The 16527-nt window shown below is 47.4% G+C and overlaps 1 protein-coding gene across 1 annotated transcript in view; it reads left to right on the top strand.

Moving 5' to 3' along the window:
* The window catches only part of GLT1D1 (glycosyltransferase 1 domain containing 1), a 98975-nt gene that overhangs the window by 42889 nt on the left and 39559 nt on the right, over window positions 1-16527 (top strand). Inside the window, exon 7 of the mRNA XM_054006659.1 lies at window positions 11493-11588. Coding sequence (XP_053862634.1) covers window positions 11493-11588 — 96 coding nt within the window. The remainder of the gene's footprint in view (window positions 1-11492; window positions 11589-16527) is intronic.

The following is a 16527-nucleotide window of genomic DNA, read 5'->3' as shown; positions in this document are numbered from 1 at the left end:
CTTTTCACAGCAGGGCCTCCAAGAAGTCTTGAAAAAGCACCGAGGAGGTGAAAATCTGATGGTAGCATTATCTTGATGTGGAAATTTAATCATCTTCGGTGAATAAATAGAAAGCCAAGTAGACACACAGGTGTTGCTTAAGTCTGACTGTAAGCAGACCAAGAGTGGAATAGACTACTGGCAGTGGGGATTGGCTGTGATGAAGCAATCTTCTCAGGACTGGTTTTTGATATGTCCCTAAGAGGATTAGGCTGGGGAAAGTCTGGTCATAAAAATGAATTGGGCAATGACTAAGATTTACTGCATATAATAAAATAAAATTGTACAACTGATTCCTGCCTCAATAAATTGAATTGTAGTGGCAGGTAATTCCTTCCCCAGATAGCTCCTTTCTGACCGTTTTTAGGCACATAGGAATTGCCATACGGGATCAAACCCATGGTCCATTAAATTCAGTGTTGTGTCTCAGAGTGGATATTAGGAGAGCTTTCAGAGGAAGGTGCAAGAAATCCCATAATGGACTATTAGCATGGGATTTTCCTGTCTAAGGGAGTTAGGCACCCAGTTCCCATTAAAATCCTAACTCCGTTAAGCCCCATTGAAAAAAAATCACAGCCTTATGAAATACCCTGCCCATAAGAAAAGCTGATTGGGAACATTTGTCCAAATACAATCAGTGGAGATTATACATGTTTTCAGCAATTTGTCCTACGGAACTCCAGTGTGATGTGTAGAAAGTGCACAGATACGTATGTGATATCGTGGTGTCACACTGGTGTAGATGTGGCTCTTCGAAGGGTAGCTTTAAATACTAGAAGGATGGAGAAAATCTGTTACAAAATAAAGCTATTACCGATTAGCATTTACAGATGACCCAAACCATAGAGCTGCAGAGTAGTGTGGCCTGGGGGCTAAAGCATTACGGTGGGGTTTAGGAGACCCAGGTTCTATTCCTGGCCCTGCCACTAGCCTGCTAGATGGCCTCAGGCAAGTCACTTCATCTCTCTATGTCAGTGTTTCTTGCATGTGGCCACCAAGGGGCTTTTCTTGTGGCCACAGCCTCCTGGGCTGTGATGCGGGGCAGGGCAGGGGCTTATAGAGCAGTCCCAGATGCACTGCCTTGGTGTTGATTGCTGGGGCTGCCAGCAGGGGTTGGGCGCTGCCCCCCTCTGGAGACACCTGGAGGAGAAGGCAGCCAGTGAAATCCCACCTTCCCAGGGGCAGTGGGGCTCAGGCTTTAGCCTTCAGCACTGGGGTGGCAGAGCAGCAGACGCTGGCCAGGGGCTTCAGGCTCCAGCCTGTGCATTGGCAGGGCCCAGGCTCCAGCTGTGGGGTTTCCAGCTCCAGCCCCGCAACTGCCTCCCCTGATCTCCCCATCCAGGGCTGAGTAAGTCTGCTGGGAAAAGTGATACTTGTATGTTTGTTAATACCGCTTTTCACAACAGACTTACTCGCGAGCAACAAATACATTACAATCATTTGGACATGTATATGCACATATTTATTTTGTTTTTCCTAAAGCTAATTAAGTATTTTAGGAAACTGTGCAAGAGCGGCCACTAGCAAGAGTTGGTGGCCGCACTCTGAGGCTACCAAAAAATTTGTCCTGAGAACCCCTGCATTTTACATGGATACTGGATCAAAGCGCTCCGAGATCTACTGATGAAAAGCACTCTCAGTATTATTATTTATCCTGTGAGTTGAGGTTGTCCAGAACCTACCACAGGGGGGCTCAGCACCTTCCAGATTTGGTCCTGCAGTGCTTTTCATCTTCAAACTGCTTTACAAACATTACTTACACAAATAAATAAAAAAAAGATAATGCAGAAAGAAAGATGGTAAGAGCTAGGAAGAAACGAGTACAAGGATATTAGATTTTATTAAGGCCAAATTTTATGTTAAACCCAAGGATCTTCATAACTTTTGTGATGGACTCTCTATTCACGGTAACTGAGATCTGGATACTCATTGCAGTATGACTGAAGTTTTAGTGCCAACCTGATGTTCCAATCCACAGCAGCCAAGGAAGTTAAAAAGTATCAGAAGGTCGAAAGAGCTTAATTTAAATCAAATATCTGTGCCGTACACGTAATTAAAATTCAGGCAGAGTTTTGCTATGGTACTCACAGTCTGAGCCTTTTTTATAGCTTTGTGGAAGTTCAGATTATGACTCAAAGCCAGCCTTGGTTCTCCTAAAAGCATAATGCCTTAATGGGGCATCAAGCAGACAAAAGACCTTTTTAGCCCAAACATAGTGTATTCTGAATTATTCTCGGCCCAATAAACAGCATCATTATCTACCTTGTCTGCTGCAGCCGCTCTGTGACAGCTAAAACTATTCAAATTAAATCAGAATGACTCAACAGCAAATGCTGTGAAAATGAGCATTTAAATCCCCAAGTTAGATTTTAATTTTAAATGCAATATCACTTGAATATGTCATGAACCACCGATTGTTTATGACATTTTCAAAATGCAAGTTCAGTTCAGATCCCATACTAGTTTTACACCATTATAACTCCTTTGACTGCGGGGGAGTTATTCATGATTTACTCCTTTTTAAGTGAGATTAGAATAAACCCCTACGTAAAGACAGCATTCAGGGAAAATGGAAAATCATGAATATGGGTGTAGTGAGTCGGTGTGGCTCCCCTCCTGTCCAGAAGAGGGAGCCCACGTGCCGGCACCAGAGTGGGTGGGACCACCACCGCCTGTCCCCGCCCCCCGGAAGTCAAGGGGCGGGACAGGAAGTATAAAGGCCGGCCGCCAGAGCTCAGTTGGAGCCCAGCCACCGCAGGGAGCAGACGTGCGGCCGGGAGCTCCTGCCCAGGAGACCGTTGAAGACCGGGGCTTGGACCCTGGCTGGCCTGAGCTACCCCGGGCCCGCTACGAAGAGGAGCCGCCGGAGCCCGCTCACGCCCGCCACTGGGAGAACCCCTGGGAACCGGACCCCACTAACCCTGAGGGTGAGACTGGACCCGAACCCCTCCGCCCCTGCTGCTACCCAGAGGAGCCGCCTGGGGACTGTTGGCCTGACTTCCCGGCAGAGCTACCGGACCTGCCACCGAGCCCCGGCCCAGAGGAGCCCATGCAGGTGGATTGGCCTGAGCCCGGCGCGACGAGCGAGGTAGGATCTGAGGGGGATCACGGAAGTGGCCCGGGGATAGCCGACCCCGGTCCGGCTGCAACTGAATGTGAGCCTATGTCAGTGTGTTGCGGTCTGGATACCCCACTGACCAGCAGCGGCAGCAACCGCTGTTAGGGCCCCGGGCTGGAACGCAGTGGAGTGGGTGGGCCTGCGTTCCCCCCTGCCACCCCCACTCACGGGTGGCAGGCATCCCCCTCACCCGACACTCGGCTACAGCAAGCCTAGGCGTGCCTTGCGTGGGCTTTGAACTATTTGCTCGCTCAGCCCCTGCAAACGAGGGCCTGAGCTTACCTGTGTTGGCCCGCCCTGATCCAGGGCCTGGCCTCTGAACTATTTGCTCGCTCAGCCCCTGCAAACAAGGGCCTGAGCTTACCTGTGTTGGCCCCGCCCTGATCCAGGGCCTGGCCTCTGAACTATTTGCTCGCTCAGCCCCTGCAAACAAGGGCCTGAGCTTAACTGTGTTGGCCCCGCCCTGATCCAGGGCCTGGCCTCTGAACTATTTGCTCGCTCAGCCCCTGCAAACAAGGGCCTGAGCTTACCTGTGTTGGCCCCGCCCTGATCCAGGGCCTGGCCTCTGAACTATTTGCTCGCTCAGCCCCTGCAAACAAGGGCCTGAGCTTACCTGTGTTGGCCCCGCCCTGATCCAGGGCCTGGCCTCTGAACTATTTGCTCGCTCAGCCCCTGCAAACAAGGGCCTGAGCTTACCTGTGTTGGCCCCGCCCTGATCCAGGGCCTGGCCTCTGAACTATTTGCTCACTCAGCCCCTGCAAACAAGGGCCTGAGCTTAACTGTGTTGGCCCCGCCCTGATCCAGGGCCTGGCCTCTGAACTATTTGCTCGCTCAGCCCCTGCAAACAAGGGCCTGAGCTTACCTGTGTTGGCCCGCCCTGATCCAGGGCCTGGCCTCTGAACTGTTTACTCGCTCAGCCCCTGCCAACAAGGGCCTGAGCTTAACTGTGTTGGCCCCGCCCTGATCCAGGGCCGGGGCTTTGAACTGTTTCCTCGCTCAGCCCCTGCAAACCCGGGCCTGAGCCAACCGTGTTCGCCCCGCCCTGATCCAGGGCCTGGGCTTTGAACTCTTTGCTCGCTCAGCCCCTGCAGTCAAGGGCCTGAGCTTTAACTGTGGCTGCTCCGACTCTGCACTAAAGAGCCGGAGTTCCGGGACTAACTGACTACTTGTTCCCACAGCAGTGAGTCGGTGTGGCTCCCCTCCTGTCCAGAAGGGTCGAGCCCCGGCTAGGACCTACTACATTTAGCCGGCACCAGAGTGGGTGGGACCACCACCGCCTGTCCCCGCCCCCCGGAAGTCAAGGGGCGGGACAGGAAGTATAAAGGCCGGCCGCCAGAGCTCAGTTGGAGCCCAGCCACCGCAGGGAGCAGACGTGCGGCCGGGAGCTCCAACCAGGAGACCGTGTCCTACTCCTCCTCCCGTCTAGTGAGTCAAAATTGTTAGCCCGGTGGCAGGGACCTTACGAAGTTGTGCGTAAGGTCGGTCCCGTCACCTACGAGGTGCGGCAACCGGACAAGCGGAAGGAAACCCAGCGGTACCACGTCAACTTGCTGAAACGGTGGCAGGACCGGGAGGGCCTCTTAATCAACCCATGCCCGCCCGAGCCGGAATTGGGACCCCAGGTACCCTCGACGGATGACCCCCCGGCACCCCAATTGGGACAATCGCTCACGGAAGAGCAATGTAAACAGACTAACTGCCTGCTGAAAACCTTCAAGCGAACCTTCACGGCCGTACCGGGCCATACGTCCCTGGTCAAACACTCCATCCAGACCGAGCCGGGAAAGGTGGTTCGAGAAACGACCCGGCCCCTGCCCTATCGGATGCGGGGTGCGGTCGAGGAGGAAGTAAGAGCCATGCTGGCTCTGGGCGTCATCGAACCGTCGCAGAGCGAGTGGCGTAGTCCGGTGGTCCTGGTGCCCAAACCGGACGGTACCCGCCGCTTCTGCATTGACTTTCGGAGGGTAAACGCCATCTCGCGCTTCGACGCCTACCCGATGCCCCGTGTAGACGAGTTACTGGGCCGCCTGGGGGAGGCCCAGTATATCACCACTTTGGATCTTAGCAAAGGCTACTGGCAGATCCCCCTCGAGGAGACCTCAAAAGAGAAGACCGCCTTTGCCACTCCAACGGGGCTGTACCAATTCACACGGATGCCATTCGGTCTCCATGGAGCCCCAGCCACCTTCCAGCGGCTGATGGACCAACTTCTGCAGCCCCATCAGGACTATGCGGCGGCGTACATAGACGACGTGGTCATCTATAGCCGCAGCTGGGAGGATCATCTGCCCCGGGTTGCGGCGGTCCTAAGGTCCCTACGACAGGCGGGCCTGACCGCCAACCCCAAAAAGTGCCGGATTGCCTGGCAAGAGACCAACTATCTCGGCTATACCGTCGGGGGCGGACGGGTCAAGCCCCTTGTCGGGAAAGTCCAGGCCCTCCTGGACTGTCCCACCCCATCGACCAAACGGCACGTTCGGCAGTTCCTGGGCCTCGTCGGGTATTACAGACGGTTCATCCCCCAGTTCGCGACCATCGCAGCACCCTTAACTGGGCTTCTGACGAAGGACAGCCCCCGGCAGGTACGATGGTCCCCCGAGTGTGAAGCAGCCTTCCGGACACTGCAGAAGTGCCTCTGCCAGGAACCGGTTCTCTATAGCCCAGACTTTAAACGCCCATTCATCCTGCAGACGGACGCCTCTGGCGTAGGATTAGGGGCAGTCCTGTCCCAAGAAGTGGAGGGAAAGGACCACCCCGTAGTATATCTCAGCCGGAAGCTGTTCCCCCGTGAGAGGAATTACGCCGTGGTGGAAAAAGAGGCCCTCGCGGTGAAGTGGGCCTGCGATGCCCTGCGCTTCTACCTCCTCGGGGCCCCGTTCACCCTCGTCACAGACCACGCCCCCCTCCGGTGGCTAATGCGGATGAAAGATAATAATGCCCGCATTATGCGGTGGTACCTCGCTTTACAACCCTACGCATTTACGGTCCAGCATCGAGCTGGTAAGGACCATACGAATGCGGACTTCCTATCCCGCATAGGGGAGATGGGAGGACCTGGCCCCGACAGGCGGGAGCCAGTCTTAAGGGGGGGGGTGTGTAGTGAGTCGGTGTGGCTCCCCTCCTGTCCAGAAGAGGGAGCCCACGTGCCGGCACCAGAGTGGGTGGGACCACCACCGCCTGTCCCCGCCCCCCGGAAGTCAAGGGGCGGGACAGGAAGTATAAAGGCCGGCCGCCAGAGCTCAGTTGGAGCCCAGCCACCGCAGGGAGCAGACGTGCGGCCGGGAGCTCCTGCCCAGGAGACCGTTGAAGACCGGGGCTTGGACCCTGGCTGGCCTGAGCTACCCCGGGCCCGCTACGAAGAGGAGCCGCCGGAGCCCGCTCACGCCCGCCACTGGGAGAACCCCTGGGAACCGGACCCCACTAACCCTGAGGGTGAGACTGGACCCGAACCCCTCCGCCCCTGCTGCTACCCAGAGGAGCCGCCTGGGGACCGTTGGCCTGACTTCCCGGCAGAGCTACCGGACCTGCCACCGAGCCCCGGCCCAGAGGAGCCCATGCAGGTGGATTGGCCTGAGCCCGGCGCGACGAGCGAGGTAGGATCTGAGGGGGATCACGGAAGTGGCCCGGGGATAGCCGACCCCGGTCCGGCTGCAACTGAATGTGAGCCTATGTCAGTGTGTTGCGGTCTGGATACCCCACTGACCAGCAGCGGCAGCAACCGCTGTTAGGGCCCCGGGCTGGAACGCAGTGGAGTGGGTGGGCCTGCGTTCCCCCCTGCCACCCCCACTCACGGGTGGCAGGCATCCCCCTCACCCGACACTCGGCTACAGCAAGCCTAGGCGTGCCTTGCGTGGGCTTTGAACTATTTGCTCGCTCAGCCCCTGCAAACGAGGGCCTGAGCTTACCTGTGTTGGCCCGCCCTGATCCAGGGCCTGGCCTCTGAACTATTTGCTCGCTCAGCCCCTGCAAACAAGGGCCTGAGCTTACCTGTGTTGGCCCCGCCCTGATCCAGGGCCTGGCCTCTGAACTATTTGCTCGCTCAGCCCCTGCAAACAAGGGCCTGAGCTTACCTGTGTTGGCCCCGCCCTGATCCAGGGCCTGGCCTCTGAACTATTTGCTCGCTCAGCCCCTGCAAACAAGGGCCTGAGCTTAACTGTGTTGGCCCCGCCCTGATCCAGGGCCTGGCCTCTGAACTATTTGCTCGCTCAGCCCCTGCAAACAAGGGCCTGAGCTTACCTGTGTTGGCCCCGCCCTGATCCAGGGCCTGGCCTCTGAACTATTTGCTCGCTCAGCCCCTGCAAACAAGGGCCTGAGCTTAACTGTGTTGGCCCCGCCCTGATCCAGGGCCTGGCCTCTGAACTATTTGCTCGCTCAGCCCCTGCAAACAAGGGCCTGAGCTTACCTGTGTTGGCCCGCCCTGATCCAGGGCCTGGCCTCTGAACTATTTGCTCGCTCAGCCCCTGCAAACAAGGGCCTGAGCTTAACTGTGTTGGCCCCGCCCTGATCCAGGGCCTGGCCTCTGAACTATTTGCTCGCTCAGCCCCTGCAAACAAGGGCCTGAGCTTACCTGTGTTGGCCCCGCCCTGATCCAGGGCCGGGGCTTTGAACTGTTTCCTCGCTCAGCCCCTGCAAACCCGGGCCTGAGCCAACCGTGTTCGCCCCGCCCTGATCCAGGGCCTGGGCTTTGAACTCTTTGCTCGCTCAGCCCCTGCAGTCAAGGGCCTGAGCTTTAACTGTGGCTGCTCCGACTCTGCACTAAAGAGCCGGAGTTCCGGGACTAACTGACTACTTGTTCCCACAGCAGTGAGTCGGTGTGGCTCCCCTCCTGTCCAGAAGGGTCGAGCCCCGGCTAGGACCTACTACAATGGGATAAATCTAAATAAAGCTGCTTCATTCCCTTTCCTATCGCCTTCTAGAGTTACAGTATCTTTGGGAAAGTGTGAGGAGGGAGCCAACGTGACAAAGAATAAAACAAGATTGTCCTTGTTTAAATAAACTATGATTCTTAACTACTGTTGATCCTTTTTGTTCCAAGGGAACCAGTTGATATATACAAGCTATTCCAGAAAGAAAAGATGGCCTCGTGGTTCAGCACACGGGACATTTGCGTTCAATTCCTGACTTTCTCACAGACATGTATATGGCCTGAGGCAAGTCACTTAAATATTTCCCCATCTGTAAGACGGGATAATAATACTTCCCTGCCTCACAGGAATAGTGAGAGGATAAATTCCTTGATGTTTGTATAGTGATGAGCCAATATGCGAGCCAAATCAATCAACAGTCAGAAATAAGCAAATTTATACCAAGCCAATCTTGTTCGGTCTTTTAGGCTCAGTTTAGCAATTCAGTAAAATTAGCTGGATATAAGGCTGAAGTTTTGTTTTACCAAGGGAGTTTTAGAGGCTTGTTTCCCTTCAATAAAGGTACTTGATGCTTCATAGAAGCGGTTATAAATGATTTAAACTCTTTTTGATTAATCATGTCTTGTCTCAGTTTTTGTTATTTTCTTCTTTCTACTCTAGAGCTCACTTGACTTAAAACAGGATCTTTTTGTCTCTGAAGAGTCTATTTGCTGCAACTGTTTATCTCCACCACCTGAAGTGTGTGTGGATTTTTTCAGTCATCCATGAAAGACCAGCAACTCTTTAATAAAATTAAAACACTCAGATGTGGGCAGAGATGACCTCATAAATAAAGCACTCGATGAAATGGTTTACCGACTATTAGGTATATTGGCTATCCTTGCCACCGGCTCAATAAACGTGTGCATGGAAGGACAATGAATTGATCTGCTTTTTTGCAGTGTTCAGCCAGGAAATGGAAACTACCACCCCCTAAGAATTGATTAAGGGATGTTTCTGTTATGAACATGCATTCAGCAGTTTGTGGATTATATTAAATTACGGTGAACACATTTGATCCAAGTACATCACATGGTGACCCGTCCCCAGAATTACATTCTGAGTGTAATTGTGCTATTGCAGAACCAGGCAACTGCAATCTCATACATTAGATTGTCAGTTTTTAAACTATATTCTAACAAGAGTCGATGGAATTTTATGGTTCCTATCTGTGTGTTTCCAGCAGCATTTAAGTGTGGGTGCTTTTTTTTTCTCCATTGAGATTTTTCGATTATTTTTAATTTGCATTTCTTATCCACACAACGTACCGACTGTTAGTTTAAGTGCGACTTGAGAGGACTTGTCTTGACAGATTCATTTTAACAGAAAGATATACAATAAATAGTGAAGGGTATAGTTCATTATCTTCAAAAGGTTTTCTTGTCAGTGTGTTACAAAGAAAATTTAAGATTAAAGTAAGTGCTTTGCAGTCATTTAAATTCTGGTTAAATATTCTGTGACAGTTTGGGTGTTTAAAGGATAGATACTGCTTTGGAAACTGAAGCAATAGTAATTTTTTGCTCTTATTATGAAATTCCTTTCGTATGAAGAACTCACATCTCTTTACAAACATGAAAAGCTTCACATCTCACAACCCTCTTGAAATGGGGCCATGTTCTTGCCTAAATACATATGATCTCTGTGTTACTTGTTGGGGAAACTGAGGCACAGAGAATTTGTATAATTTGTCTCCACTCTTATAGGGTTGGCATAGAACCTTTGGTTACCAGTTACTTTTGCTATGCACTAGGCATTACTGCCTGTCTACCAGAATGGGTTTTGAATATAGTTCATATGATTATACACTATCAAGTTCTCCATTCTATCCCCCTGGTAATATCAACCCTAACTGACTAGATCTTCCTTTCTAGGGACAGATGAATTATTCATTTCCATAAGTGTCATTTTAAATGAGACTAACATGCTAAATTTTTCATCAGTGAACTAAAGTTGTCTTGATGGCATAGGTTGGTATTTAACTGCTACATCACTTAGGGTATGCGTACACTATGGAGATTATACCAGCACACTACATTGCCTGGATAAACCCATAGTGTAGATGGAGGAACACCAGCTCCCCAAATGAGAGTGGCTACAGAAACAGAAGTATTCTTCTGTTAACATAAATGTATCGACAGTGGGGTTTAAGTTAGGTCAGGGGTATGGATTTTTCACACCCTTAACTGAGGTAGTGATGTCGACCTAACATAAAGGTAGAGCAGACCTTAATATTCTAGACTGTAAAATATTTCCTGTTGCTCCACTGAAACTAATTCTAGATATAAACAGTATAAATATTTATTCCTTGTAATCTATAGACTCTTAATGTAAGACTGCCAGGCTGAATGGGTATGACTGTAAAAGTAACTAATTGGAGTTCTCTGTTATACTCACTACCACATGGAAAGAATTGGAGTCTGCTTTGGCTAAGAGATTTTGGGCAACTATAGATAAATGTAGACTTGCAGTATCGGAGGTTTAGAGCATTACATCACATAACAGCAAAGTTATATTTTTTTCATTCCCTGCAGGCTAAGAACAACAAATACAACAACGCAACCTTGCACCCAATGAGTTATACATAATTTGCATTATTGTGGGCATTTGCTTGGCTTTATCATTTAGAATTTATCATTGCATTAATAAAATATGCAGTCCAGTTGACTGAGTACTGGACTAGGAGCCAGAAACTCTGGATACTAATCCCAGGTCTGGCACAGATTCCCTTTAAGCAAGAAATTTAACCTCTGCGTCAGTTTTTCCATTCCTAAAAAGAGTAATATTTCATCAACATGCTGGAAAGTGACTGCAATGGGCTTTGGATTAGGCGCTCGATGCTGAAGAAATGCATAGAGAGAGACAGTTCTTAGCATTAGGAGTAGGGTTTTCAAAAGCTCTCAGTGTTGACCTACCTGCTCCCACTGAAATTAACTCCCATTTACTTCAATGGGAGTAGTTAGTTCAATGCTGGGTGCTTTTGAAAAATGTCACCCTATTTTCAGAGTAACAGCCGTGTTAGTCTGTATCCGCAAAAAGAAGATCAGGAGTACTTGTGGCACCTTAGAGACTAACAAATTTATTAGAGCATAAGCTTTCGTGGACTACACGAAATTTCTCTTAATTAATTGGCCTCTCAGAGTTGGTAAGACAACTCCCACCTGTTTATGCTCTCTGTATGTGTGTATATATATCTCCTCATTATATGTTCCATTCTATATGCATCCTAAGAAGTGGGCTGTAGTCCACGAAAGCTTATGCTCTAATAAATTTGTTAGTCTCTAAGGTGCCACAAGTACTCCTGTTCTTCTTGTCACCCTATTTGTATTCCTAGGATTAGTGCACAAGTTGCATGCTCACTCATGAAGCAATTGTTGTGAAGATATTTTACTGTTCTAACCGCATTCGGTATTTTTGAAAATATTGTGTTACAGGGATCCCTCAAGACACAGAAAATTTACGCCTGTTTCTTTTGATATGTGGACTTAGAAGAGTCAAGGACCCTCTTTATTTAGTGGATGTATTTTCAGGTACGTGCCCTGCTGTTTAAATATCTCTGCATTTTCACTGGGTTTGTTTTTTTCCTCCAAACACCATTCAGATAAATTTCTTGGGTTTGATGACTTTACTGTAAGTTGTGTTTTTCTCTGCAGAATACTTCATAATATATTTATGTTTTTAAAAAGTGTTCCTATAAACATTGATCTGTTGAACACATTTATTTCTGTACTGTGTCTTTTCCTGCCTCCTGGGAATAACACAGCATTGCAATCAAAGAGAAATATTTGATGCTTTTGCTTGTTGAGGGAGTAATTATTTTGCTGCTAGCATGCAATATTCATAGTAGACAAAAGAAAGAAGAGTTCACCTATTTCAAAATAAGTTTTTTGGCTTATTGTGTCATGGTTATTACATGTTTGCAGGTGTACTAAGGAATACTATTAAAGTTACAAGAAAAATTCTTTCCACATGTTTTTAGAGCAAAGCAGCAATCTAAATTGAGGTTTCTTCACATAGCATGTGAGACGCTCTCACAACGCTAGAAAGGGTTGCAAACAAACATATTTCATTTACTTGGACTCCTGTATCAAGTTCAACTGACAAAAAGTTTCCATTCAATTCCAAAGTTAGGGCCTGTTGACCTCAATTACCGTGAGCAGGACTCACATTGCTCATCTCCCACAGCCCTGCCTTTGCCTTTCATAAAACATGAGTTGAACACAGTGAGAAGTAAAGCAAGGCCGCCTTTCTAGGAACTATGTTTTAAACTAGGTGCTCATCAGTATCTCCTTTATTTTCTACTTGCTTTTACAGGGTTTTTATCCTGTAAAAGCAGGATATGGTTTAGTAGTAGTAGTAGTAGTAATAGTATTAAACCACCTAGAAGTCCCAGTCATGGAGCAGTACCCCCTGGTGCAAGCACAGAACACAAAGACAGTTCCTGCCCCAAGGAGCTTACAATCTAAGTATATGACAAGAGACAACAGTTGGAGACTGACAGGCAGAAAGGGCAGTACAAGAAAACAATGAGACAGCATCGATCAGCATGATAAGCAGCGGTATCATTACACCAGCAGCCTGTTACCAAGTTTTTTGTAGGAATCGGAGAAAAGGAGGATAATGAGTTAGCTTTGCAGATGTTTATCAAGCGCATGAGAAGCATGGGAGAAAGCATGATGGTGCTTGTTTGAAAATGTAACAAGTGGAAATATTAACATTTCAGTGGTGAACGAGATGATAGGTAGGATGGGGATGCTGTGAAGGGCCTTGAAAGTGAAGATAAGTAGCTTATGTTTGATGCAGAAGAGAAGGGGGAGCCACTGGAGGGATTCAAAGAAAGAGGACATGGTCAAAGTGATGGACTAGGAAAACCAACTTTGCAGCAGCATTTTGAATGGAGATGAGTCAAGAAAGCAGTTGTCAAGGACAGACGAGTTCCAGTAATCAAGCTGCAAGATGACAAGTGTCTTAGCTGTGTGTTTGGAAAGGAAAGGACATATTTTACAGATGTTATGCAGAAATAATCTGAAAAATTTAAACATAACCTGGATGTAAGGATTTAGAGGGAGGTCCAAGTCAAAGATGACACCGAGGTTACAGCTTTAGGTAAGAAGGACGGTGTTGTTGTCCACAGTGAACAAGAAAGGAGGTAGTCGGGAGGGCAGATTAGGAGCTCTGTTTTAGCCACGTTAAGACTGAGCTGAGGGTAGAGATCCACAAAGAGATATTAGAGAGACAGGCCAAGGTTTTAGTTTGGACAGGAGGAGACAGGTTTGGAATAGAAAGCTAGATCTGTGAGTCTTCAGAATAGAGGTGGAAGTTGAATTTGTGTGTGAAGATGAGATTACCCAGAGATAAGGTGTAGAGGGAGAAGAAGACCAAGGACAGAGCCTTGTGGAATGCCCACTGAAAGTTGGAAGGGGGCGTGGGAAATGAGGAGGATCCTCTGAAGGAGTGCTTAGAGAGGTAGGAGGAGAACCAGGAGAGGACAGAGTCATGGAAGGCAAGGAAGGACAAGGATTCAAGAAGAGCATGATTGATGGTGTCCATGGCAGCTGACAAGTTAAGGATGATGGGGATGGAGTACTAGTTCTAAGCTTTGGCTAGGAAGATGTTATTCTTTGCAAAAGCAGTTTGTGTGGAATGCAGGAAATGGAAGATTGCGGAGGTTAGGATGGAACTGGAGAGAGGAACTCCAGTGATTGTAAAGTGTGTGTTTGATGAGCTTAGAGAAGAAAGGGAGAAAAAGAAATGGAGAGGTAGCTGGAGAGGCAAGTGGCATTGGGTAGGTTTAAGATGGGAGAGACTAAAGCATACTTGTGTTGTGAGGGGAAAGAGCCAGAGGAGAGTGAAAGGTTAAAGAGAAGGGAGGGGATGTGAGTGGGCATGAAGGAATTCAGGAGATGGGATGGGGTCACTGCACCAAGTGAAGGGGTTAGAGTAGGACAGCTGCATCTGTGGCAGGGGAGAAGGAGGAGAGAGTTGTAAGAGGCGAAGGTGGGGACTGATGGGGGAAGCTCACAATGTATTTTGTCAGTTTTCTTGTGACAAGAAATTGGTAAGATCCAGTGCAGAGAGAGAAGTGGTGGCAGGAGGAAAGGAGGGTTTGAGGAATAAGTCAAAGGTGATAAAAAGGCAGCTGGGATTGTCGGTTTGGATTCAATTAAAATCAGAGGAGTAAAATTATTTAGCTAGGAATATGGCAGAACTGAAGGAGAGAACAAATTTGTCATGGAGGAAGTCAGTCTGATCACAGGATTTCCACCAGAGATGCTCCGCAATGCAAGAGCAGGAGCAAAAAGAAGTGGATGTTGAGGTTGAGCCAGAGCTGTGGCTTCTGCAGATATCTGCTACTTTAAGTTCAGACATCTCCATCGTTTTTTCACATTGGTGTTATTAGTATCTCGAACTTGTCTCTGTTCTACATTAGAGAATCAGGTAATTATCTAAACCAAAAGTTTACTTTTATGCTTTGTTACACTCTACTCTATTGTTTCACTTTTTTGTTGAACTGAAGCACTGATGCCTTTCATAGGTTATATTCCTCCTTTGGAGTATTCCATGTCTGAGATTACTGGGAGCTTCGTAAATCAGTTCACTGACCCAAGATAATGAGATGCACTAGCTGAAATATCAGTTTGTTGAATGGTTGCTCCATATAAGTAATCATAGAACAGAAACAACTCCTCAAACTCTGTGTCAGAATACACTCGACTCCGTATACAATTTGTCCAGTATCCCCTGCGAGTAGACTTTTCTTGTATTCATCATCAGATTTCTGTAAAACCAATTTCTCATTATTTTTCCCCTAACAAAGAATGGGCAAGGACCCTGTATATATATATATTTTTTTTTTTTTTTGAGAGAGAGAGAGAGAGAGAGAGATTCATCAGGTTTGTACATGAGACAAGTGAGAAGCAGTAAGGGTTTCTTTCGGTCAGCTCATCGTAGCTATACTTAATACAGCCTCAGTGCAGAGAGATGGACTACAGGGCCTCTTAGGTTCTTCCAAGCCCTACATTTCTGTGATTCTATCATTTCTTAACTTCAGAACAAGATTAAACTTTAAAATATAACTAAAAATTATGAACTAAAAAGATGAATGACCAACTTGAATTTTAACTTATGTTGTAGATTGGAAAAGTGTTTTGTTTTTTTAAATGAAGAGCAAAAGTTTTTTTTAAAGTCCTTTCTAATTGGAAAATTGATTTAAAATTATTCCACATTCAGTTATGATTATTACAATATCATAATTCACATAGGGCTTACCATACATATAAGACAGAATCCCTGCACCGAGAACAGGATTGGGCTCTAAAATAGATATAATGTGGAAAGTAATGACAACAGATCAGCTTAGGAGGGAGGTGGTCAGAGGTGAGAAAAGTAGTAAAAATTCGTATTTGTAACGTTTATATCCTTTGTGTCTTTTTTTGTTCTCAGTATTTCTTTTTGGTACATTTCACATCAAGATGTATAAAGTCCAACACTGATACGAAGGTTCATGTGAGGCACAACCAAAATAAGGCAGGTCTGAAATTTGATACACCAATTAAAAAGCAATATATTTGATAATTATACAGAAAACAGATCACACCAAGCAATGAGATTCACTAAGTTACTCTCAAAGTTCTAAGATCTGTCTGAAGTAGGAAAATAGACCACATTTGAAAAGGTCGGCTAAAACATTTTCAAACAGGTTTTAAAGGATAGACAAAGTCTGACATCTTAAAAGAAAATTGTTAGACTGTGGGTGGTGAATCTACAGAGGAGCCTAACGTATTTTAAAACACAACCTATTTTCCTAGTTTAGACATACTGCATACCCTTTGGAATTGATTAGATCATCCATATCAAAGCTAGTCATACCTTTTACTAGGTGTTCACTTTTGAAAGACCCACATACACAGCAAACGGCATGTTTCTCAATTTAGCTGTGTCAAAAGTGTGAATGGATGAGTCTCTTCTGCCAGGATTTGAACTGTGGCTGCAGGGAGTCCAGGCATTCTAAATCTTAGCTCCCTACAGCTCTTAGACCACTATTCTGTTGATCCTATTATGCAAACCCTTACTATACTGTGGAGGGCTTATTACCATGTGTAGTCTGTTAAAGTCAAGTAAGTGTTCACATGAGTGGGCCCTGTTTTGGCAATGGAATTGTTGAAGAGAGGCATTTTTGCAGATTCTAGAGTTACAAACACTATACAACTGTGATGACTTTGCAGTTATTCTTTCCCTCCACCGGTAACAACAAAACATTGCATTTCCGCAGCAGTTCCTGTGGGCCACATGCAGGTGCTCGTGGTAAGAATAAGTCCTGGTCATTTAGGCAGAACAAGAATCCAAACCACTTTGATTAAGTAATCCCATTCACCAGCATTCTGTAAAACGCTTCACTGTTAAAATTATTCTAAAATAATACCTCAGCTTAATCACAAAAACTAACACTTGAATCATAACAGAGTGAGT

Source organism: Malaclemys terrapin, chromosome 16, assembly GCF_027887155.1.
Source record: "Malaclemys terrapin pileata isolate rMalTer1 chromosome 16, rMalTer1.hap1, whole genome shotgun sequence".
Classification (NCBI taxonomy): Eukaryota; Metazoa; Chordata; order Testudines; family Emydidae; genus Malaclemys; species Malaclemys terrapin.
This window is presented reverse-complemented; position numbering and strand designations above follow the sequence as displayed.